The following is a 25,725-nucleotide window of genomic DNA, read 5'->3' as shown; positions in this document are numbered from 1 at the left end:
AATTTCTTATTCAATTATAATGAAACTTCCTTTTGATTGAGTTTGTTTTGGGAGTTTAAAAACTAACTCTAAAAAGGGTATTGATGCTTTAAGAGAATCCTTGGTCTTATAGAATTTCACCCTAAGAGATGGAGTGTTTTAGTATTAGGTTTGTATTGACTCTTGATATTGACATGAGTCTAGATGTGCAAAGCCCACAAAGGCTAGCTCCCAGGGGCTTATGTTTAATTTAAAATATGGCTAGCTGTCCATTGTGAGCAGAACTGGTAGCTTGAAAATCTGAAAATATAACTGGTTGGGGAAATGATCAAATATTAATTTTAAATGTTTATTAGTAGACTGTTTGCAGTTGGTTTTTGAATTCATTTGGAAAGTGAGGATTCACAGTTATTTAAAATTTCCAATAAATCCAATTTCATAAAGGTGTTTGGAGGTTAAATGCCTAATGATTAATTTATGCATAAGTAATATTCTTAATAATTTGGAGGAAAGGTAAGGCAGCTGAGGATAATGTTAGCGATGAATAGTAATGAGAAGAGAAAGACTCCAAGATTTAAGTGTGGAGCTCATATTCATTAGCCTAAAAGCAGGATAGGAAACTGGATAGAAAAGATATTTTGAAATACTGGAGTTCAAAGAGTAGACAAGGAGAAAGAAAAGGTTAAAGAAAGATGTGAGCCCAGGACTTGGCCCTGAAATTTCACTCATTCATCACCTAAAGAATGTTGAAAATTATTTGTGACCTGTCTTTGTCCTGTGTGGCAAGAGAAAGCAGAGGGAGTATAGAAGTTAATTGGGACAAAGAAGTAATACTGTAATTGAATATTTTATTTTTAGTGTCTACCTAGAAATTGCAATGTGTTTCCCTTGGTCTGGTTTTCTGATTGTCTTTGGATATCATTAGGTGATTCCTATTCAGTGTGTGTAACTGAACAGTTTTCCTTGTAAGCTTGGCAGGACCTAGAACCCCAGTGAAGCCACGCACTGGCTGTGTCTAGGAGTATTTCTTCCGGAAAAGTTTACCTGGGTGGGGGGGGGAAGGGCCTACCCACCTACCCACAGTGTGGGCAGCACAGTTCCCAAGGGCTGAGGTGCCAGACTAAATAAAAAGGGGTGAGAGGAGACTGACATTTACCTCCTTCTTCCTCTTCAGTGTTGGCACAGTGTACCGGGTACCTGGTTCTTCCGCTGGCATCGTTTTCCCCCCATGATGCTCTGTGCCTTGAATAAGCCCTTCTTCCCTCAAGTTGCTTCTTGGCAGGTGTTTGTCACAGCACCGAGAAAAGTAACTAATTCAGGTCTGTTTGTTGAGGCTTTCCTGTCCCAGCCCTGATTCTCTGCTTCAAATTCTCTGTATTGAATAGGCTTCATTTTATCCTTGGAAATACACCCAGTGGTAATGTAGTAATCAGGATGAGTTTCATCAGTTTAATTATAAATGAAGATACTGTTAGCATTCAGAATCTTCTGGAGGAAATAAGACTGACAATGTGTGCTGTTTCAACAGGGTGCATCCTCTTGTAAAGCTCAGGGCATTAACTATGAACCCTTGATCAAAAAGCCCGTGTGTGATCCAGGGAGCTCGATTACTAGATTTTTGAAGGAAGCCTTCTGATATTAAAAGCACAAGAAGCCAGAGAATTATTGGATAAAGAGAACTGATTGAAAAATCACTGCCTTTCTCAATGGCAGTTTTGAGACACGCCCCGGGCAGCTCAAAGGAGCTGGCCAGCCCTTAATGGTCAGCACTGTCCCATGAGGAGCATGGTCTTCAAGCCAGGGCTCTTCTGTGGGAATTCTTATTGTGTGTTGCCTTGTGAGGAGCAGAGATAAGTACAGTTTAATAAAATTCTGCTCCTGAGTGATTTGTTTGTCTTCTGTGAGCAGTTTTTCCCTCTTTCCCTTTCTGATTGATTTATGTATCTGTTTGTGTACTCCTTTCATGCCTCCCTCCCCCCTTCTGAACCCAAAGCACTTTGCAAATATCAGAGCTCAAATTGTAGAAGATCATCGATTTCCCCCCCACAGCCCTGAGGTAAGATGTCACATATCATCATTTATTTCTGAGACTGGGATATTGTTAGCATAATAATACATTCTTTCATTAGAGATTTCTTTTTTGTCTAGGAATAACCTAAATTTGAAACCTTTTGTGTTCACCTTCGTCTACAAGAATTGCTATTTACAAGTACATACTTCCCAGTTCAAGCTATCAGGAAAAGGGATTGTATTTCCATAAGGTTTTTTTTTTCCCCTATTGGCTTAAAACTTCTTTGCCAAATTGTTACTCAGGAGGCCCGCAAAGCAGGCCTCTGAGCACCTATTGAAGCTCACCCAGCTTTAGAGTTTGTTCAGTGGTGGGTAAACACGGAGTATCCCGTGGACTTACTGTAGGGAACCACACCCCTTTCTTCACTTCCATTTAGTTCGTACCATCTTTGGAGAAAGATCAATTCTGCATTATCTAGCTTTTCCACTCAGTTGACCATTGGGAGAATTTAAGCCCCTGTCCATGATGACATGTTTCATGCAGAAGCAGTCAGGAAGAGGGAAAATATGAATAGTCTGTTACATCCCATTAGACTAGTTTGCCTCTTTCGTGGTCTTCCTGTTGTCAGGGTATGCCCTGTAAGCACTCAGCTGCTATTTGCAAGAGTGACTCTTCAGGACCAACCTCCAGGTACATGTGACTCTTTTGGTTGTCTTTGTCTTTAATTTCTGACTGTTTTCATTCCCAATGTCATTGTCTTAGTTCAGGTCTTAAGACCATTCCATCTACTCGGATGAACTTTGGACTAGGTCGGCTTTGTAAGATGACTCCTGGGAGTTTTCTGTCTAGTATGTAAATGAGATCTGCCTGTCTCCCTGGAACCACTGATGCTCATTCATGGCCCTCAGAACAAGAAGAGATGCTGGACAAGGCTAGAAATGTGGCCTTTACCCAGCAGCAGTTTCACATGTGTGATATATCTGAGGCTGTAACCAGACTGACTTCCCGAGGGCCCTTTAGACCTCGGACCTTTGATCGGCTTCACTGACTTGTTATCTCTTCTCTCTGGAGGTGGTAGGGAATAATTCCTTGTTATTCAAGACTTAGAATAAAGCAGGGGATATACTTTAAGATCTAGGTATAGATAAGAACTTGGTGAACAAAAGTTCACTAGCTCAAGAACTATCTCCTAGAATCAACAAAAGGGACTACATGCAACGTAGATGTTTTTCCGCAGCAAATGAAACTATTAGCAGAGCAGACAGCCCACGGAAAGGGAGAAAATTTTGCCATCTCTGCTTCATTCAGGGGGTTAATATACTGGACATATTAACTGTGTGTGTGTGTGAACTATAAAATTACACACCCCCAAGCCCCCTGATAATCAACAAATGGACTAATGAGATGGGACTTGAACTACAGGGATTGATAGCATTCAAAGTGGTAGAGAAGAAAGAGGATATTCATCACCAGGAGTGGTGATTTGGAGCAAAGTGGAGTGAGCACTTCAGGGTGCCTTGAAGCAAATGGGTCTCTTTTGAGCCTATGATGGGATGATAACAGTAGGGATATAATTTTCCTACTTAAACCATGTTTTTCTTCATGACCCACATTATTATCTCCAAAGTACTTGGTATTGTGAAGTGAATAAGAGCAGAGTGTATTAATTGCTTAATGAACTTGGGCAAGTTGCTTGTCTTCACTGAGCTATAATTTGGGAATCACAAAATAGAGATAAAATATCTCACGGTGTGCTTTGTAACATGCAAACAGGATAATACTGTTCACTATTAATTTATCTCTTCTTGCCTTCTGCTAGGTGCAATGCAGAACATTTCATGTTTTACTCATTTAGGCTTTATATAGGCTCCTTATTGATTAAGAATTATATTTGCTTTTATTTTATAACATTGGTAAAATAGTTATGTCACCAAAAGAAGTACCAAATATGTAAGACAACATTAATTGTCCTGAGGGTTGGGCAGTGCAAGCAGCCTGTGTATAGTGACTGATAGCAACATTTAATTATACCAGTGTATCATGAGAGATACCAGTGTACCAGAGAGAGTTTAGTCTGCTAAACTGTGGCCGCTCTAGGAAGCCACACATTCTAATATAGCTTCACTTCACTAGCCAGAAACATGGACCCAAGAATCCTTGTCATATTGAATGTCTTTCAGAGAACTGGTATGGAACTGTGATGGGATGGTTAAAATGAGGTATCCTGTGGTTACAGTGAGGACAATTGGTTAGTGTGATCATAGATCTCGACATTCTGTGGGATGTTCTCATGAAAGTAGGGATGCTATTCTGCTCATAGTCTCAGCGATGGACTCTAGAACATAGATCTCTTAAAATTCTCTTTTATTAAATTCAAGGTCATAGAAAGGTTGAAAGCATTAACTTTGGAATTTAATAAGAAACAACTGAGTCATGAAACTTGGATTTTCTAGTCTAGTGACCCCTAAAAAGTTACTGAAGCCTGCTAAGCATGGGGCTTTTAATCTGTAAATGAAGTTAACAGTGATTACTGTGCTGCCGGTAAAGTTACACGAGAAAAGTCGTGTAATGCAGTAGACAGAGTTCTCTAAATATCCTGAGTGCCTAGTGATGGCAGATGTTGGGAGCTTGGTCTTTCTTATGATTTGTGTTGGTTTGAGAGAAAATAGCGTCCATAAGCTCCCAGGAGGTGGCACTGTTAGAGGGTGTGGCCTGGTTGGAGTAGAGGTGGCTTTGTTGGAGTTGGAAGAGTGTCACTGGACTTTGGGGTCTCTGATGCTCAAGCCGTGCCTAGAGAGTACCAGCATGGTATTCTCTTTCTGTTGCCTGCTGACCTGGATGTAGAACTCTCCCCTTCCTCTCCACACCATGTCTGCCTGCATGCCACCATGCTTCCTGCCATGACAATAATGGATTAAACCTATGAGAGTTGCTGTGGTCATGGTATCCCTTCACAGCAGTAAAACTTTAACCAAAACAGTATTGGCCCAGGATTCTGGCCAATATTTCTGTACAGTGTCTGGGAGCCTGTTTGGGTCATTTCTTACTGGTTATGATTCCTGAGGCCAAGGCATCATCTTAGGACTAGCAGGATATCAAACAATATGAGGGCTCCATATATGATAGAAAGTAAACAAAGAATGTTCCTCTATTCTCACACACAACTCAGTGCAGAGTATTTTACTTACAGGCACTAAAATGCAAGGGACTCCCCACATCTACAACCAGTGTCTTAGTCTGATTAGCTTTGCCACAAAATTTGTGAATCTGGGTACTTTATAATAAGAGTGGGTTTAATTAAATTTATTTTACAGTTTATTCACTTTGTGTCCCAGCTGTAGCCCCCTCCCACATTCCCCCCCACCAATCCCACTTTCCCTCCGTTATTTCCTCCCATGTCTCTCTCCAAGTCCAATGATAGGGGAGGCCCTCCTCCCCTTTCATTTGACCCTGGCCAATCAGGTCTCATCAGGACTGCTACATTGTTTTCCTTTGTGGCCTGTTAAGGCTGCTCCTCCCTCAGGGGAGGCGATCAAAGATCCAATCAATGAGTTCATGTCAGTGACAGTCCCTGTTCCCCTCACTAGGGTACCCACTGGGACACTAAGCTGCCATGGGCTACATCTGTACAGGAGTTCTAGGTTATCTCCATGCAATGGTTCTTAGTTGGAGTATCAGTCTCAGAAATGACCCCTGGGCCCAAATATTTTGGTTCTGTTACTCTTTTTGTGGAGCTCCTGTCCATTCCAGGTCTTTCTATCTTTCCCTTCTTTCATATGATTCCCGCACTCTGCCCAAAGTTTGGCTATGAGTCTCAGCATCTGCTTTGATTCCCTATTGGATAGAGTCTTTCAGAGGCTCTCTGTGGTAGGCTCCTGTCCTGTTCCCTGTTTTCCCTCTTCCAGTGTCCATCCATTTGCCTTTTTGAGTGAGGATTGATCATCTTATCCAGGGTCCTCCAATTCTAGAGTTTCAGGAACACGGTGCTGGCACCTGCTCAGCTGTCACACATCTAATGGTATGTAGGCAAAGAGCAGCATGGGATCTTTGATTTGTCACAGTCATTCAGACACAGAAGTGACAATCTACCATTTGCAAATGATGTCTGGAACAGGATCAGTGTCATAAGAGCGAGCCCTAAGTTAGGAATGCGTGTGGAAGAGATAGCAGTGTGAGACCAGATGCTGGAGGGATTCCGGGACCTTCTCGGTTTGTTTACCACACCTCTTTCCCATGTGACTTCCTCTGGGCAAGAGAACAAAAAAGCATTATTCCCTTTTAAAGATACAGTGACCTCCCCCTAGGTCCCACCTCTTAAAGGTTGCTCCCCTTTTATACTGCCTCACTGGGACCAATCCTTTGGCACATGAATGTCTAAGGGACGAACATAAAACCACAGCACCAAGTGGCTCTCTGTCAGACGCTGTCCTCCAATTCAGGCCTTACATTATCTGCTTGGAACCTCACCCTGATCCTGCAGGTTCTGCCCCCCCCCCCGCCCCACGCATCACAGATACCATATACAAGCAGTAGACTGTCCCCCGTTTGTCTCACTTACCTACTGCTGTCAGCTGAGTTCCATGATCTTGTCTTTACACTTGTTTCAGTTGCTAGGAAAGCTCTCGGAATTTCAGGAAAACACCCTTATGCAGTTTATTATGAATAAAGTCATATTATCACTGGTGCAGGTGAGAAAGCAGACGAAAGACCCACGAGGCAGAGGGTCTAGGAAGGGATGTGGAACCTTCTCGGCTTTTCCTTCTGTGATACCTTCTAGGAATCCTCACATACTAAGCATCCTGGAACCACAATCCTAATCCCTTCAAGTATTTGTTGATGCTGTGTTTAGACTGGTTAAATCCCTAAACGTTAGTGATCAAATTATTTTCAGCAACTCTTTTTTCTGGATCTTGGGGGTAGAATTCTAACCCTGTAGTCACATCGTTGGCAATGGCCCCCTGTTCTGAAGCTCGCTAGTATGGCCGTAAGGACTAACCTCATTAGAACAAATGATGCTCATTTCAGGATATCACAGACACGTGGAATCCTGGCTCAGCAGTGTTATTATAACAAAAGATTTTTCCTAGCAATCTAATCTGTAATTGAGGCAGAGACTCTGTCAGGAGTAAGCCACAAAGAGTGCGGTGATTTATTATTTCACCACTGACTCTCTTTGAAGAGACCCAGGCCCAGAAGAATTCAGTTGCAGACTGATAAGAAGAAGAGGGATCTAAGTGGGAGCTGGTAGGTCACAGGGGAGGGCTTGCTTAAGGGTGGAGTGTGGCTGCAGCATTTGTGTTTGTGTGGTGAGGGAAATGAACATGTATGTATGTGAGCACACGTGTGTGTACATGTGTCCGCATGTGTGTTGAGTGGGGAGAGTTATGCATGTGCCTGTAGGCCTGAGGAGGAGTTTGGTGCCAGGCTCTGTCAATCTCTGCCTTATTCCTTTTACTAAACAGGAGCCTGGAAGCTTTCAAGCCCCTCAGATCCTCCTGTTTCTCCCCCTCAAGTATGTTACCAACCATGCTGAGCTTTTCTTCCCAAGGAGGTGCTGGCATTCAACTCAAGTTCTAAGACCTCTCAACAGGCCCTCTTACCCATGAATCTGTGTCTCCTGCTCAGCCACAGAACTCTTATGGGCTGTATGGTACTTGGTTAGGGAAAAATGCCCCAGGAGCACTCTATGTCGTAGACACAAGTCAGGAACGAACCCCGAGGCTGTGGTCAAATTGGAACGTCTGAGAAATTGTGCTGGGAAGAGAGCAAGACCTTGCGGGGAGCTCTTATAGTGGCATGGGGCACAGCCCGAGGCTCTCCCCCGGCACTCAGCCTCTCTTAACGCTGGTGCTTAGAAGGCTGTGAGGGCTTGATTGAGCCCTCTTGGAACACCGAATTCAGAGGGCACAGTCTTAATCCTATTTCTATTGTATGCTATCCAGAGAGTGCATAGCAGGGACTTGGTAAATAGTTTTGAAGTCCATTTGCTTGGATGGCTTGAGAACACTTTTGAGATTTTTTCTTTTTTTTTGATAGATTATCATGGTGCCAGTCAGCCTGTTGTGAGTTTTGCTTTAGGAGTAGCCACCTGAGCTCTGCTCTTCCGTATGCTTTTTGTCTCATTTGGGACTTTAAATTATTTCAAAATGGATAGACAGTGTAGAAGAGGAAGTCCCAAATCACAAGACAATTTGAAGTTCATTGACAAGGATGGTGAGGAAAGTGTGCTTTTGCAGAATATCTCAGTCTGAGTTTCTCTAATGTAATTAGTTTTGAGGGGGTAAAAAGCAACATTCAGCAGAAAGACTGGCATGGAGGATCAATCCAATACTTCACGGTAGGGAGTGAGGCTGGCTTGTGCATCTGCACAGTCTGAATGTCTGCGCAACTAACTCCGCAGAAAATCGACCGCCTTGAAATACCCTTTTCCTACTCATTCTTTCCGGCATACTTATAGGAACCTCACTGGAATCGCATGCCTAATTGAAACACAAGGTTTGTGGTTCACAGTACTAAGTTGCCTTCATGTCCCAAGTAGACATTATTTGCAATCACAGCTCCCTCTCAGGTTGGAATTAATGTTCCTTAGTTGTATTTGGGAACTTTTACCACCCTATTTTGTAGGATGTAGACAGAAAGAAACAGTTTGGATGCCCCACGTCTCTCCATCACCCTGGGGTTAAAGGGAGTAAAGGTTAGCTGAGACTTCAGCTTGAGGATGTTATGGTGGTTGTTGGCTCAGAAAAACTGCACAGAAGCTTCAGGGTCCCTTTTCCCTAGGCAGCCTTCGCGCAGTCACAAGGGCGCTGCCGTTTTCTCTCACAGATAGGTGTTGTGTGCGCATAGCTGTGTCTGCATCTGTTTTGGACTCACCAGCTCTTAATTTGAAAGCACCGTTTGCACTGTGCTTCTCTCCTTCTTTTTCTACTCTTTCGGCGGGTCTCATATCCCTTCTCTGTTAAGCCTCACGCCCCTTCATGTCTGATGGCTCTGTAGAAGGGAGTGATCAGGTTTCTTAGCTCTTTTCTACACATTTTATATTGCTCCACCTCGGGACACTTTTCAGACTGTGGTTGGATCATTGGCCATTGGTTCTTATATTCAGCTGTTAATCTGTTACTTCTCTATTGCTGTGAAGAGACACCACGGCCAAGGCAGATTATAGAAGAAAGTGTTTGATGGGGCCTTGGTTACATCTTCAGAGGCTGAGCCCATAACTGTCATGGCAGGGAACATGGGAACAGACAGGCAGGCATGGCCTTGAAGCAGTAGCTGAGAGCTTAAATATGATCCCCAAGTGAGAGTCAGAAAGAAAGAGCTGACTGCGAATAGCATGGGCTTTTGAATTATCAAAGCCCATCCCCAGTGACATACCTTCTTCGACAAGGCCACACCTCCTGATCCTTCTCAAACCATTCCACCAATTGGGGACCAAATATATGAGCATAAAAAGGCCAATTCTCATTAAAACCAAGACATCTGTAGCAGCCTGTGCCCTGTTCCAAGAACATTGGACATGCTAGGATAGACACGTTGCCAGACAGGTGTTTGGAGACAAATCATATCACCTTAATTAATCTGCTAACTGTCCAGTTATCTGTCTAGATCTAATTCAGTTCCTATATATCACTGTGGTTTTGAATAATGAACCTATTCATGTTTCTCTTATCTACCCTAGAACTTTGGTCAACGCATCGCAATTTGCTCCCCCAAACAAGTGTTTGCCTAGGGTAATCGCCAGATCCTCAGTCCCTCCTGCTCCTCTCCAACACAAGTCTGTGTTGTTTTACCTCTGCCCCAACCCCCATCAGTCCTTCCGTAACAAGACAGCTACCCGACTTCTCATACCTGTCTTCATTAATGTCTAATTCTTGTGGTAGAACTGACTAATGCAGTCTAATTCCTGTTCAAATTATTTTGTCACATTGTCAAATATGAGTCTTATCACTTCGGCTTGTGGCAGCTCAAAGAGACAAAGTATCTCATATCGTACATGGTCTGCTGAGCCTGGAATCGAAACCTTCTAAAATATGTCTTTTAGGGGTGGCTAGATAGCACAGTGGTTAAGCCTGCTTCCTGTCCTTCCAGAAGACCCATATTTCGCGCCATGTCACATGGCCCACATCTAGCCGTCATTCCGGTTTCACCTGCATTCACATGGCACTGTGCAAGCATGCTTACACACACACACTCATAACAAAGTTAAAGCAAACAAATTTTAAATCTTTTAAAAATACAGCTACTGGCCATTTTATCTGGTAAGCTTTAAAAATTACTATACTTATAATTACTATCCTTTAGTAATGGGTTTAATCCTTTAAAATGGATTTAGTATTTTAAAGTTCTCCTTTCAAAGAATGACTTTGGGTTTTTTTGTGGGTTATAGTGGCCTTAAGTGATGACAGATTTACGGAAATCCTTCTCAACTTATAGTGAACTTCCATACATAAGCTAAGTATCTATACAGACCTATGTAACAGAAATAATAAAGAAGTGCTGATGGATTTGAGAGGTGGGTACAGGAAGAGTAGAGGAGAGGGAGTGTGGAAATAATATAAATTCAGTGCTCATGTAGAAAATCCTTTTAAAAGTAGGTTAGGAGAATAAAACAAAACAAAACAGGCTTTGTATATAAAAGATGAAATGTTGATTAAAATATTTTTCATACATAATTATTTTAGACGTTTAAAGAGAAGCTGTAGAAAGACTGCCACTACTTTTATTCCTTAAGGTTTCCTGCTAACAATATCAATTTCTTTCTCAGACACATCATTTTAATAGCCAACTTTATATTGGGCATAATTTGAATTTTGCTACAGCTTAACCTTACTGTGCCAGCCAAGCATTTCTCATGTTGTCTCTGGTGTTTGAATTATGTAACTGGTCTGTTGGGTCAGAGAATATGGGAATTCTCAAAAATCTTTAGAAGCCACTCCTTCCCTAGACAGCAAGGTAAGGACATCTTGTTTAAACAAGAACACTGAGATACCTCTCTCTGTGTTTTCCTTCCTCTCTTGTGTTCACTGACATGAGAATAGATGATATATTTTCCTGGGAAAATGAAAATAAAGCAGTCTAACCTAGCTTAACTGGAAATCTGTGATTATATGTGTCAGACAGATAAATTCACTGTTGTATTCCCAGAGTTCTAAAATGGCTGGCTCATAACAAATTCTCAATTAACTTGATGACTATATGAGTAAATGGATTGTATTGTTAGCAAGAAGAAGTTTTAGTGTCGTTATTACAAGAGAAACTTTATTCTCATAGATTCATTTTATAAGGTGGTAGATATGACCTTATGTATATCCCTCTACCTTGATGAGGTCTCTAAATTTTCCATTATTTGTCATTTATGATGACAAAAATAATAAAAAGAATCAGCATCCAGCATATAGATAGTGTTTCCATCATTTTATCAATAGAATATATTTATGAAAATGTACATATGTAGCTCGGTATGGTGGTACATGCTTTAATCCCAGCCCTCACGGAGGCAGAGCAGACAGATCTCTGTGAGTTCAAGGCCAGCCTGATATACAAAGTGAGTTCAGGACAGCTAAGGCTACACAGAGAAACCCTGTCTTGAAAAACAAACAACAACAACAAACAAAAAAAAATAACAATAAACTGTGTATGTGTATATTTTTATTTGTCCTCAATAATTTGAGTCACAAGGTGGATACCAACAAATGGGGTCCCTGTTATTTCTCCCCACTCCTGAGTGTTGGCCTTTTACCTCAGCAATGACAGCTCTGAGTGTTTAATTGGGAGAGTAAAAATAGAAGAAACATGTTAGATGCCAAAAACTCATATCAGGTCTATAAAAAATATATAAGCCAAATTACCCATAATCTGACATTTTTCCACTGTAAATTTATTATAGGCTTAACTGAGTTTACATTTCATTCAGTAATTTTCTTGAAATGTCACTGAAACACAATGACGGATGTATATGTGAAATTACTGTAAAAGCATCTTCAAATGAAAGGAAAGAATGTAATATATAATAGATAGGAAAATACTATTTTTCAGAACCAAACATTATCTTCTTTTTACTGGTATTTTTTAAATATCTTTATTAATTTCCTTAGTGAAGAGATTGCATGATTTGGAATATAAGCAATTAAACTTGTTTGTGATTCATACATCTCTCTTTTTTTTTGTCTTTTCTTCTTTTTATTGATCCTTAGGAATAAGTTCCTCCTGAACTCTGTTATTTTTAATTGTTTTTTTAAGGACTTGATTGTTTTTTTCATTTTCTTTGTCCTTGCAAATAACCAGTAGCATAATTAGCTTTCCATGTTGTTAACAGAATGCATTGTGAAGCAAGCAAGCAAGAACTGAGCATTGTTCGCTGAGAGATCATGCAGATGTTTTTTGGTATTATCTATTATGTACTGGCATTACGTATTATCTGTATTTGACTTGGGGGCTTCAATTTCACTTTCACGGAGTAAGCCATTTTTAAATATTTAGATTTTATTTTGGAAGTTTTCAGTTAGTGAAAAGAATTATCAGCATTTAGTCATCCTCTGAGTGTTTTATGTGAATGTATATGTATGTGTAAATATATTATAGAAAAACATACATTTGGGATGTAAAATGATGGTTTAATTTCGAGCCTTAGGTTAAGAATGTTACTACACATCTGGAGATTTTAGAACTGTTTCTGATTTGACAACCTGGGTCAACTCTTGTGATCTTTAAGAGCCAAAAGCATAATTGTGCATGCACGTATGTATGTGTACACACTCACACACACCACATACATACATACAGAAGAAACTTTCTGTCAGCATTCTTCTTCTACCATGGGTTCCAAAGGCTGACCTTGGGTGGTCAGGCTTGGGCCATAAGTGTTGTGCCCACTGAGCCATCTTCCTGTCCCTCTTCTGGTGTTTTTAGCTGGTGGTTCTAAGAGTATAAGAAACATTTTAATAAGTATGATCAATGGTCCAGTTGGCTCACTGCTGTTTTGTGCATTTGGGGCCGTGGGGAATGAGGGATCTTGTATGTCAGGCTCTGACTCAGACAACCTTAAGTCTTTTTTGGCCTTTAGGGCCTGCCTGCATCTGAGCTACCTTTAGTCTTCTTGGAGAATACTGCTATTACTCATGTAAGTGAACACCTTTACACTCATAATGGCCCTATTTGCTTTAGAGGTGATCTGTAGTGGGCACTCACTTCCCTTTAGGCTGATCATGTAGAGAAGAGCATTACCAGTTGTACTCTACCCTTAAATTTGTGAAATCTGCAGGAATTTTGCTAGAGACACTGCATACACTTACTCCATTTTGAGCTGGTAAACACTGGACATTTACACGTAGCTTTCTCCACATGCCATTTTAAGGAATTTTATCATTTCTTAGTTTCTTTTCTTTCCCTTATCTCCTCCCAGTCCCACCTCCCTCTCTTCTTCTCCCATATGCCTTCCCTAGTCCACTGAGAGGGGGCTCCTCCTCCTATCATACTATCATACTCTAGCCTGTGAAATCTCATCAAGACTGCCTGCATCCTCTTCCTCTGTGGCCTGGCAAGGCCACCCCACCAGGGGGAAGCAATCAAAGAGCAGGCAATCAAGTTCATGTCAGAGACAGCCCCTGCTCCTCTTACTAAGGAACCCACTTGGAGACTGAGCTGCCTACGGGCTACATCTGAGCAGGTGGTCTAGGTCCTCTCCATGCATGATCCTTGCTTGATGCATCAGTCTTTGCCGGCCCCTTTGGGCCCAATTGTTTGGGTTTGTTGGTCTCTTTGTTGAACTTCTGTCTCCACTGTGTCCTTCTATCCACCCACTCTTCCATAAGACTCTCTGTGCTCTGCCCAAAGTTTGACTGTGGGGCTCTGCCTCTGTTTTGATTCCCTGCTGGGTGGAGTCTTTCAGAGGACATCTATGGCAGGCTCCCATCCTGTTCCCTCTCTTCCTCTTCTGCCACTTCTGGTGTCTATCTTGTTTGCCTTCTGAATGAGAATTAAACATCCTCCCTACGGTCCTCCTTGTTGTTTATCTTCTTTAGGTCTATAGATTTTAGCATGTTTATTCTATTTTATATGGCTAATATCCACTTGTAAGTGAGAATATACCGTGCGTGTCTTTCTGGTTCTGGGTTACCTCACTCAGGATGATCTTTTCTAGTTCTATCCATTTGCCTGCAAATTCCATGGTTTCTTTGTTTTTAATATCTGAGTCGTAATCCATTGTGTACCACAGTTTCTGTATCCATTCTTCGGTTGAGGGACATCTAGGTTGTTTCCAAATTTGGGGTATTACAAATAAAGCTGCTATAAACATAGTTGAGAAAATGTCCTTGTTGTATGGTGGAGGGTCTTTCAGGTATACATTCAGGAGTGGTATCATGGGTCTTGAGGTAGCACTATTCCTAATTTTCTAGGGAAGTGCCAGATTGATTTCCAAAGTGGTTGTGCAAGTTTGCACTCCCACCAGCAATGGAGGAGGGTTCTCCTTTCTCCACATCCTCTCCAGCATGTGCTGTCACTTGAGTGTGTTATTTTAGCCATTCTGATAGGCATAAGATGGAATCTCAGAGTCATTTTCATTTGCATTTCCCTGACAACAAAGGACATTGAGCATTTCTTTAAGTGTTTCTCTGACATTCAGTATTCCTCTGTTGAGAATTCTGTTTAACTCTGTACCCCATTTTTTAAATTTTGTTAGTGTTTAACTTCTTCAGTTCTTTATATATTCTTGATATTAGCCCTCTGTCAGATTTAGGGTTGGTGAAGATCTTTTCCCAGGCTGCAGACTGGTCATTTTATACTCTTGACATTGTCCTTTGCTTTACAGAAGCTCTTTAGTTTCATGAGATCCCATTTATTAATTGTTGATCTTAGAGCCTGGTCTGTTTGTGTTCTGTTCAGGAAGTTGTCTCCTGAGCCAATGAAGTCAAGGCTCTTCCCCACTTTTTCTTCTAGCAGATTTAGTGTGTCTGGTTTTATTTTGAGGCCTTTGATCCACTTGGACTTTTAATTTTGTGCAGGGTGATAAGTATGGATCTATTTGCATTTTTCTACATGTAGATAGACCAGCACCATTTGTTGAAGATGCAGTCTTTTTTTCCATGGTATGGGTTTGGCTTCTTTGTAAAAAATCACGTGTCTATAGGTATGTGGGTTTTCTGCGTCTTTGATACATGCCACTACCATGCAATTTTTATTATAGTTGTGCTATAGCACAGTTTGTTGTGTTGGTATACTTGAGTGAGCACAAAAATTTTACCAGGGAACTCCTACAGCTGATAAATGCCGTCAGTGTCATTTCCAAATAAGAACTTTGGGTATTCTGTGTATTTTACAAACATCTTTTCTTCATATCTGCTTTGCCATATTTCATTGATTAGCTTTTTTGGAACAATATTGAGTAATATAGAGACCAAGAACTTTGCTTAATTTATATTAATTGAAATATGCATCTTTTTATATTAAGTATGCTCTTGTCCTCCATCCCCCTTTTGGAAACAGAAGTAGCTATGTAGCACTTACTTGTATGGTCATTGCTATGTAGCCCAGGCTAGCCTTAAGCATATGATAACCCTGCCTCTGATTCATTAGTGTTAGGATTGCAGGCATGTACCACTGCACCTGGCTTTGTTTTCTTTCTTTCTTTCTTTCTTTCTTTCTTTCTTTCTTTCTTTCTTTCTTTCTTTCTTCCTTCCTTCCTTCCTTCCTTTCTTTCTTTCCTTCTTTCTTTCTCTTTCTTTCTTTCTCTCTCTCCTTCCTTCCTTCCTTCCTTCCTTCCTTCCTTCCTTCCTTCCTTCCTTCCTTCCTTCCTCAATATCCATTATCACATTGTAGAACTATCTGTAACATCTAGCTTATTATCATGGTTTTCAGAAGCATGTAAGACCTCACTGCTGCTTCTTACGGAGCAGGGTTTCTTGTATCCCAGGATGCCCTTGATGTTACTATCCACCTTCCTAGCCTTTTGTGGTCATCACATGTGTACTTCCACACCCTGTGAATTTCAACATTTGGTTGAAATTCTTTGGCATTTGTGAAATGAACAATACTTTTTAGTTCCTTTTTAATAATATAATTTTTAAATATGCATATTTTTTAAAGTTTTGAGGAGTCACAGATAAATATATATCTTGAAGCTAAAATACATTTGTAGAACACCTTCTGGAAGGTAGGTTATTTCAGTAGTATTGCTTTGAACAGTTTATTGCTGCGTAAGTAACAGAGGTTAAATAAAGGGTAATAGAAGGATTGTAGAAGCATCTGTTTTATTATTTTGAGAGTAAAATACTTTAATAGAATAATTATGATTGATCAACATTCTTAAAAGGAAAATTGGAATGTAAGTTTTCTGAATTTGAAGAATAAAAATATCCATATCTACTCAAGCATTTTTCCATATCTGTATACTTTGGGTAGACAAGCCAATTGTATTCGGGGTTTTTGTTTTTGTTTTTTGAATCACCAACATCTGCTTTTATCTCTCACTTTTAGCACAGTGATGGAGCCATTACTTTATATATTTTGGATAATTGTCAAACTACACTAGGGAGATTTAAATATTCACAACATTTGTAGTGCAGGAGATAAAATGTTATCATAAACTGAGCATCATATTTCCTGTGTAACCAACTGGTTATGACCATTTAATATGATTTCCTTTTGCTAGTATTTGCTTGCTGTATTGTAAACTATTTTAATATTGCAGTGGTTTATACACCAGTCTATGGCTAAATTGGAGAAAATGTTAATTTTAAACGTAAAGTTGTTTATCCCCACATGAGTGTGTGAGTGTGCGCATGTGTGTATGCATTTACAAGGGCATGAGCAGAGGAGGACAGGAGATGGATCTGTTTTATTCTCTTGAGTCAGTGTTTCTCAGGGAACCTGCAGTTCTCATTGTTCGGTAAGCCTGAGTGTCCAGCAAGCTCCAGCAGTAATCCTGACTCCTTCTCTTCCATCCATGTTGGGGTTATAGATACTCTTTCTTGGCTGCACATGCTTTCACACGGGTCTGGGAATCAAAACTCAGGTCCCCATGCTTACACTGCAAGTGCTATTATAGCACACTGAGCCATCTCCACAGCCCCTAAAATGGTTTTTTAATGGCTGTATTCATAACTATACTATTTAAAACATAGTTGTGAGTGAAACTACAGGATTTGTACATGAGCATATTACTTTGTCACGAAGAAGAAAGGGTTTAGAAAAATAAATATCAAGTATAACAGCAAACTGAAATTTATTTCATTGTTTTGTTTTTCTTTTGTATCTTGCATTATGACAAAAGGCAGGCTTTTGAAGACAAATGCAGGAAAAGTTACAGTATACGCGCATTTTCCCATTATAGCATTTGTAAATACCTAGCCATGGGTTCTTTTAGTTGAATGTTTGCTGACTTTAAAGAAGCGACAAGTTGAAAAGGAGACCTCAGCTGTCCTCAGTCATATCGTGGGCAGGCAGGAATACAAATGTTTAGTGTTGTATGGCAATGTCTTTTGGAGGTACACAGTTGGAAAACCCCTCAGAAGTCTTTTCGAGTTGCCATTGGGTATCAAGACATTGTAGAAACCCAGATACCTGCAATCAGTCATTGCGGTCGGTCTCCCTTTCCACTGGTAACTAGCCACTCTAACCTACGTTGTCGACTTCACCAAATTCTTCAGGCTTTTTCATACACGTCTCTTGAGAAATTCTGTTCCATGCTGTACATAAATAGTTCCTTCTAGGCTGGCGATGTAGCTAAGTTGGAAGGGTGCTAGTCTTGTGTGAGTGAAGTCTGGGCTTGATCCCCAGTACCACATGTAATGGGCACAGTGGCACTTATCTGTTAGCCGCTTGAGAGGTATAGGCAGAAGGATCAGAAACCCAAGATCATCCTCATCCTCAAAGCAGGTTCAAGGCCAACATGAGCTACCTTGCCTCAAATAACATTAATAAATAATAACAATAACAATTATATTTGGCTTTGTGCTCCAAAGGACATTATTGGGTAGCAGCCGCCTGAAGAGGAAGTCCTAGGAGAAGGAAGATTCTTTAGGGAGTTGATTGGGACAATCCATGAAACTTTACCACCCAGGAAGCATTATCCTGACTACACTGCTGTCCTGTGAACTTGATATCACTTCTTCATTAGTGGTGGCCCACACTCCACACCAGCCCCGACTCAATGTCCTGAGCACTGTATGCGCATTGCTTTGCTTCTGAGGTGATTCTATTAGTATTCCTGTTTTAAACTCACCAACTCACCTGAGGTCACTCTGTTCTGATTTGCAAGTGAGGATTTAAGCCCCGGTGGTCTAATTTCAGATTCCTCCCCTTGACTGTGCTTTTATATTCAATAGTGCCTCCATAGCGGTTCCAGGGTCATGGAGTTAACGTTTATTCTTTAATGTTTGATTTGAAACTTTGAAAAAATAATATTCAGCTTTAGTTTAAAAAAGTCACAGTTTCTCTACCATTCTGTTCTACCACTTCAAATTTCTTTTCCCTTAAGGCAACTACTGCTAACAATATTTTCAGAGTTCTCGCTCTCTCTCTTTTTTTTTTTTAAATCGTAAGATTAAAACAAAACACCCATGGTGTGTCTGCAGTTTTCCCTTCAGCTTTTTGTCTTCTGAAAAGGTAGCCTATTCCCAGTTGGTGAAAGTTTTAAATACTGATGACTAAGACACAGCTATGGCACACATACATGTTCTTATGTATGCACATAAGCGCACATATATGTACATATATGCACATGTACAGAAATGTATACTATGTAGAGCTTGGATTCATTCCAAGGGAAAGGTGTGCCACCATGTCCAAGGAAGACTGATTGAAACTCTTACCTGTTTGGAGATCTAGGAACACAATTTTCTACCTGATGGAAACCTACATTGAATTGAAAACTCCAGGTGGATGAACTTTTCAAGTTCTCGGGGATGGAAATTTTATTTTCTTCACTTTAGAACACGCATTGCTTCAGAATAAATTTGACAATGTATATTTGACTGAGTCATTTTGATGCTTAGAGAAAAAAAATGAACAGTAACCGTTGTCAGCTACAGCAGTGGGTTTTGATGCAGTGTTCAATGACCAGCTTTCTGGAGTCAGTGTGAGACTTTTGTTTCTAGATTATTTTATGAAGAAAGGCACCATTATTTCTAATCAGCAACACACATGCACACACAGACAGACAGACAGACAGACACACACACACACACACACACACACAAACACCTTAGTCAGAATAGCTCTACTTTTTGTCATGCACTGGAACATTTTCCTAAAAAGAGAGGTCACCAGAAACACGGAGCAGAGAACTCCCAGCTGGCACCCAGATTTGATTTCCTTTTCAGCAGCTCCTATTCAGCAGATGGATGGGAAGGCTGACCTCTCTGACACTTCTGCATCACTGCGTGCTACTCCAATTGCCTTGGCGAATGTTTTTTCATAAGGCTTCTCCTGGTACCTCAGAGATTGATGCCTGGCTGCCCGCCTGTGTTATGCTTCATTACGCTGCGACTCTGTGAGCTTGAGAGATGCTGTATTCTATAAAAGGGGAAATCCTAGCTCATCGGAATCTCAAACATATCTTACAGCCTCTCAAGTTGTGTGTAACGTTTCAGAAAATATTATCTTTCTAGGTCTACCTCTAATTCATATCCATTTAAAGCTTACCTTACTCTTGTCTGTGCCATGCCTGGATTGAAAACACTGCAAACAGTATTCTAGAAATGTCTGCATGCCACTGTTTCCTACGTACCTGTCAGGCCTCAAAGCCCTAGTAATTTGAATGTAGGCATTGCCGAGTTTCTTCTTTCACTGTAGCTTTAGTGGCTGAGAACACACACTGGGATGGAAGCTCTTTCTATCACTTTAGGCGAAGCCGTTGCTTTAGGAAAAGCTTGTTTCCTTATTTGTGAGCTAGTGCTGGTATTTGTGCCAGGTATTCAAGACTAATGTGAAAGTTAAACAGGCAGTGGACGCCAGGTGTTTTCTCCAGGTCGGGCATACGCTGAGTGTTCACTGAAGTGTTTCTTTGAGGTACACATGATAGTTTTGGGTACCTGTGTGTATTCCACAAGTCCAATTCCAAACACGAAGCAGTGTAGTTCAGTTTTACTTGGACTGTAAAGCAAGCAAATTGTTAAGGAAGACGTACTTTCCTGAACAGATCGATGCATTGCTGGCAAACCTATACTATGACTTCAGCCCTTTCTGGAGACCCGCACACAATCCATGCAGTTCCTTAGGTGTGAGCTCTGGAAACACTGCGCTCTGCCCTACCCCACATCTCACCAGCTAATTTATATTCCCATGATGTGGTAAAGGGAAAAAAAACAACCAACATGAATATCCAGCTGATTCTGGTTTCCAGCAGGCTGACAAAGGCGGCGTACCACAGAGTCCTCAATGACTCGGAGTTCTGAGAAGTATCGGGTTGCTGTCCTCTCCTGTGCCACAGGTCTCCACACAGCCGGCCTTCAGTGAAGGTTCTAATGCCAGCAGACTTTTGGCTTGGAAGCCAGCACACACTTGGCTCACCTCTCAGCTTGAATCCCGTCTCTTCCTGATGCAGTTCGGATGCACTTTGCTCTCAGGTGCTTCGACTGCTGCTCCGTTGTGAAACTTTGTTCAGGAAGTGACTTTTCCTTTTTCACAGATCTAACATAAGGCCAGACTACGCAGACTCCAATTTCCACGACTTCAAGATGCACACCTTCACTCGGGTGACGTCCTGCAGAGTCTGCCGGATGCTCCTGAGGTGAGCTCTCTCAGGCCCGTCTTCCAGTTTACACGGACTGTGACAGTTGCTGAGTCTTTCTGACTTTTCTAGTAGTCCACCCAGCAGTGTTCTGAAGTGGAGATATTCCTTTCCCACTGGCTAGCCTTGGGCCTGTTCTGTTTCCTCGAGACTCCCATTGTGACCTTCTGCCCTGTGTTCATGGCACTTTGGACAGCATCGTGATTTCCTTTTCCTTTTCCTTGCACTAGTTATTATACATAAAAAAAAAAAAAACAAAAAACCCTTAGCACTTTTTTTTTCTGGGACAGGGTTTTTCTTGAACTTAGCACTTTTTAATACACTGTCCTCAAATTTTACCTTGCAGGGGAACATTTTATCAAGGCTACTTATGCTTTAAGTGCGGAGCAAAAGCACACAAAGAATGTTTGGGAAGAGTAGACAATTGTGGCAGAGTTAATTCTGTTGGTAAGTCATGTTTACCGTGGGGTTCTGTTTCTAATGAGGACATAAAACTTGCTAAATATAATTAAGGCCCAATTTACTTTTAATATGTGTTTATTAGAACATATCTTTTTTGAATACATCATTAATAAGCACAATTAGAAAACTGTTTAAGTTCTGTGTGACTTTTCTACATGGCTTGGTTTTAAACTATCTCATATTTATTTGACTTTTATTTGTACTTGGAAGCAGAGGTCTCCAGGGTACACTTGGATGGTTTCCTGGCACTTTCGTCATTTACCGCTGTATCGCCAAATTATTTGAATACTACCAATACAACTAGTGATAAAACCTAGAGGAAAAACAAAATATTCTTCTATTTTGAGCTCTTAAACTTTTTCTTTCTTCTCTTAAATATTTAGATCAGATTCGTTATTGGTTCCAGAAGCAAACATTATACAGACTAATTCAAGAATTCATGAATTGAATGCATTATCATTTTCCACATTGAACAAAGCATATATCCTTTGGATTTATGTAAACATTTTCTGCTTCATTGTTAAAAATAGCACTCTGTGCTTGTTGTATGAGCTCTTGCAAATTATGCATTCAGTAGCCTTTGCCTCTCTCTGCTCCTCTAGAGCTGTCTCCTTCTCTTTCTTTTCTGGCCTCTTTCTTCTTTCTCTTTCTTCTTCTCTCTCTTTGTCCTTTTCCCCTGAGTTCCTCTGTGTTTTATCAATAAGACCTTTCAAAATCAGGAAGAGTTTTTGAACACAAGAAAGGATCTTTAACAGCTTGAGTTCAAAAGGTAGCCATGTCAACCTTTGATTTTCCCAGAGGAGAAGGTGGACATTGAATTATTTCGGATAATGTGAAGAAGAGCAGAACAGAGAATATCTTATTTCAGGGCTGAGTTCAGTGAATGGACACTTGTAGCGAGGTGACGCCTTTCAGAGGGCTGAGATCACAGCCCTGTCCCTCTGCTCTTTCAATAGACACCTTCAGAGGGCCCTGTGTGCCATTCTCTGTGCTAGGCAAGGACAAGCACGCTGTCAAAGGTGTTGACGGCTGCTGAGTTCCTCCACTGTGTTAGGTACTGTCATCATATCGCACAGAAACTCTTTAGTTTTTAGAACAGCCCTTCCCATAGTAAGTTTAAAGGGCCTCTGCTACTTGCTGAAGATGGTTCAGCGAAACAAGGTTACCGTTTTCATTAGTCTGAAGGTCAGAACATTTTACAAAGTGGTGAAACAAACAATAACATGATGTGTTATATCTGTAACTCTTCAACTATCAATCTGAAAACCACATGAAGTTTTATTGTTTCATCCTTACCCATCTCACTCTTCAGTGAACAAGGTCTTTGCTTATGATGGGCTAGAGTTCTTTCAAAAGCCCCATAGTTTTAGATTTGAGTGTCTTGAATTACTTGGGGAGGAACAGGTGTTCTTAGGGGCCACACCTGTCCTCCCTATATAAGCCCTTCGAACTAGGACTTAGATGCCTTCTGATCCAGAAACACTTATGTTAAAGTGAGTAAACAGGCTCAGAAACAGTTGACAATAAGGCAACTGAAGATAAGAATGCAGCTGCCTTGCAGGTCACAGATAGTGAGATATTTAGATCCCATCCACTATGAAGTAGCAGCATTCTTTGAACTATTTTGTAATTTACCTTAAAGCTGGGAAAAGTTGCCTTTTTTTTCTTATAGAACCCTGAGTCTCTCATGCTGATCCCCATTTTTCCCCATTTTCCACATCTGTGACTTTCTCCTCTTTTCTTCATGACCATTCCTGCTTCATACTTTGAAAAGATGAGTGAGTGACATTGAATTCTCATAGTTAATTAGGAGAATGCAATGTCAAGCATTGGCCTAGCAGACTTCTCTTCTCCTTCAGACCAGGCTTTCTTTTCTTTTTCTTTTTTTTAACTTTTAAAATTTATTATAATTTATTCACTTTGTATCTTGGCTGTAGCCCCCTCGATCATCTCCTGCCAATCTTACCCTCTGTACCTCTTCTTCCTCTATGCTCCTTCCCTAGTCCACTGATAAGGGAGGTCCTCTTCCCCTACTACCTGACCCTAGCCTATCAGGTCTCATCAGGACTGTCTGCACCCTCTTCCTCTCTGGCCTGGCAAGGCTGCACCCCCCAGGGAGAGGTAAACAAAGAGCCTGCCACTGAGGTCATGTCAGAGACAGTCCCTGTGCCCCTTACTAGGGAACCCACTTGTAGCCTGTGGGCTACATCTGAGCAGGGGGTCTAGGTCCTCTCCATGCATCTTCCTTGGTTGGCACATTAGTCTCTGCATGCCTCCCTGGGCAGATATTTTTATGGCTCTGCTGGTCTCTTTGTAGAGTTCCTGTCCCCTCTAGGTCTTTTTGTCTCACCCTTCTTCCATAAGATTCCCTGAACACTATCCAAAACTCAAGTGACAACACATGCTGGAGAAGATGTGGAGAAAGGGGAACCCTCCTCCATTGTTGGTGGGAATATAAACTTGTACAACCACTTTGGAAATCAATCTGGCACTTTCTCAGAATATTAGGAATAGTGCTGCCTCAAGATCCAGATCCAGCATTCCTAGGCTCAACCATACAGGAAGGACATCTGCTCAACTATGTTCATAGCAGCTTTATTCATATTAGCCCGAATCTGGAAACAACCTAGATATCTCTCAATGGAGGAATGTATTCAGAAATTGTGTATACATTTACACAATGGAATACTACTCAGCAATTAAAAACAAGGAAATCATGAAATTTGCAGGCAAATGGATGGAACTAGGAAAGATCATCCTGAGTCAGACCAGGCTTTGTAACTTAGAGGCCTCATCTTCAGGATGAAGCGGCTTTACATGATCACTGCGTCAGCACTTTTCTCCCCTGTCCCTCAGAAGGTGCCCCTGAAAATTGGAAAACATCACTCGCAAGCATCCTTGGACTAGTGCAGGCAGCCGCTGTGGATAGAGCACCAATCTAAGGGCGGTAGATCTGCCTGTGAGTGTGATAGAACAGATACTCTGTTGGGGTTACAGGCAAGCTGCTGTGTTCTCTTCTCTGGCCTGCTGAGAATCCCTGAATGTCATGGTTGGCACTGAGGATTCATTGCTTAGAGAGGGATAGCAATTCATTTACCCTAACTTCTGCAGTATCCGGGGCAACACGAGCTCAAGGAAGGGAGAAGCAAGAACAAGATACATTTGGTGGTAGAGGCATGTTTTACTGGAGTCGGAGCTTTGTATGGAGGGGAGTGTGTTGCTTGGTGAACTTGACACTGAGGAAAATTACCCTAGTAGGCAAACTTAAAAAAGTCAGTAGTGTTCATTTAAGGCGAAGTTAAACGAGTTAAATAGTCATTTCCCATATAACATAAATCATGGCTCAAGACTCATTCTTACTTTGTAGAGGTTTCCAGTTGGAAAGCTTAACCCGGTCTACGCGCATTCTCAAGCAGAGAGGGAAGTTCTGGCTGGCTATTGTGAGTCAGGAATACATTTAGAGTTTAAGGGGCAGGGACGAATGTGGGTGCTGACACTGTAATAAACCATAGACAGCTGTGAAAGGGGAACATCATGTTTTTATTTGTATCTGCCATTTTCACAGAAGGAGTGGGGAGGAGAGGCAGACCGGGGTCTACTGAAGGCTAGAGAATCCTCCCTACTTTGCTGTCATGGCCACATCCTCTTTGCACCCTCTGGCCATCTCAGCACAGGCCTTGTCTCTCTCACTTTTTCCCCATTAGAAATGGTTAGCAGGTCTCCTTGATGCTCTCTTTCATGCCCTGTTATCCCACAGGCCACCTTTGAAGATCGGGCTTATTTCTTTCACATACATTGCGGCCCGAATCTCATGAAGATTATTCTTGGCTCCATCTGCATCTAACGTCTTTTCTGAACTCTGGATTTAATGCCTTCATCTTCAGCTCCCATATCACCTACCAGTTGCCCTCGTAACGTCCAGTACCTAGTACAAAGCCATTTTCCTTATCCCAAAATGTGATTTTGTTTTAACTTTTTGTAAGTCTGATGACCCATCTCTCTCTTTACTCACCTATTTTTTTCTCCTATCTTGTTTAGAACCTTCTACTACAGTATTGATTTAGATGGAAATTTCACTGTCTTTATTTTTCTGTCTACTTTCATCTTATTTATTATATAGACTTTCCTAACTGATCTTTTAAAATCTTTTAAAATGCATTGTTTTGAAGTCCACTAAGATCCACTGTATCACTCAACTCACCTTCGCTTCTGTTTCCTACAGAATCCTGTTCAGGCTTTCCCCCAGCAGCACATATAGTTCTGGTGGTTTTTCTTTTGTCCATCCCTTAAGCTTCCAACTGACACTGAATTTCTGTATATTCATAGTTCTTCCACTAGTTTTCTCATGGGTCCTCTTCGTTTCTCTTTTAGTCTTTTCTTCTTTGTTCTATTCAGTTTTGAAAACTTAGTGGAAATATTATCTCACTTGGAAGACTTTCTGGTACTCTGCATGCCTGGCCTTTCTTAGTTTATCAGTTGTCTGTGTTTTCCTGGCACTGTGTAATTAACTTTATCATAGCATTTATCGCATTTATTATAATGGCCA

The 25,725-nt window shown here is 41.1% G+C and overlaps 1 protein-coding gene across 2 annotated transcripts in view; it reads left to right on the top strand.

The window, feature by feature from the left end:
* Vav3 (vav guanine nucleotide exchange factor 3) overlaps positions 1 to 25,725 on the top strand; it is a 333,283-nt gene that overhangs the window by 188,959 nt on the left and 118,599 nt on the right. For both annotated transcript variants that reach the window (XM_060392876.1, XM_060392875.1), the window contains exons 16-17: positions 20,616 to 20,717; positions 21,064 to 21,164. In XM_060392876.1, coding sequence (XP_060248859.1) covers positions 20,616 to 20,717; positions 21,064 to 21,164 — 203 coding nt within the window. The remainder of the gene's footprint in view (positions 1 to 20,615; positions 20,718 to 21,063; positions 21,165 to 25,725) is intronic.

This window comes from Meriones unguiculatus, chromosome 10 (assembly GCF_030254825.1).
Source record: "Meriones unguiculatus strain TT.TT164.6M chromosome 10, Bangor_MerUng_6.1, whole genome shotgun sequence".
In the NCBI taxonomy this organism is placed as follows: Eukaryota; Metazoa; Chordata; class Mammalia; order Rodentia; family Muridae; genus Meriones; species Meriones unguiculatus.
The sequence above is the reverse complement of the archived record's forward strand: the minus strand, read 5'-3'. Positions and strand labels throughout refer to the sequence as shown.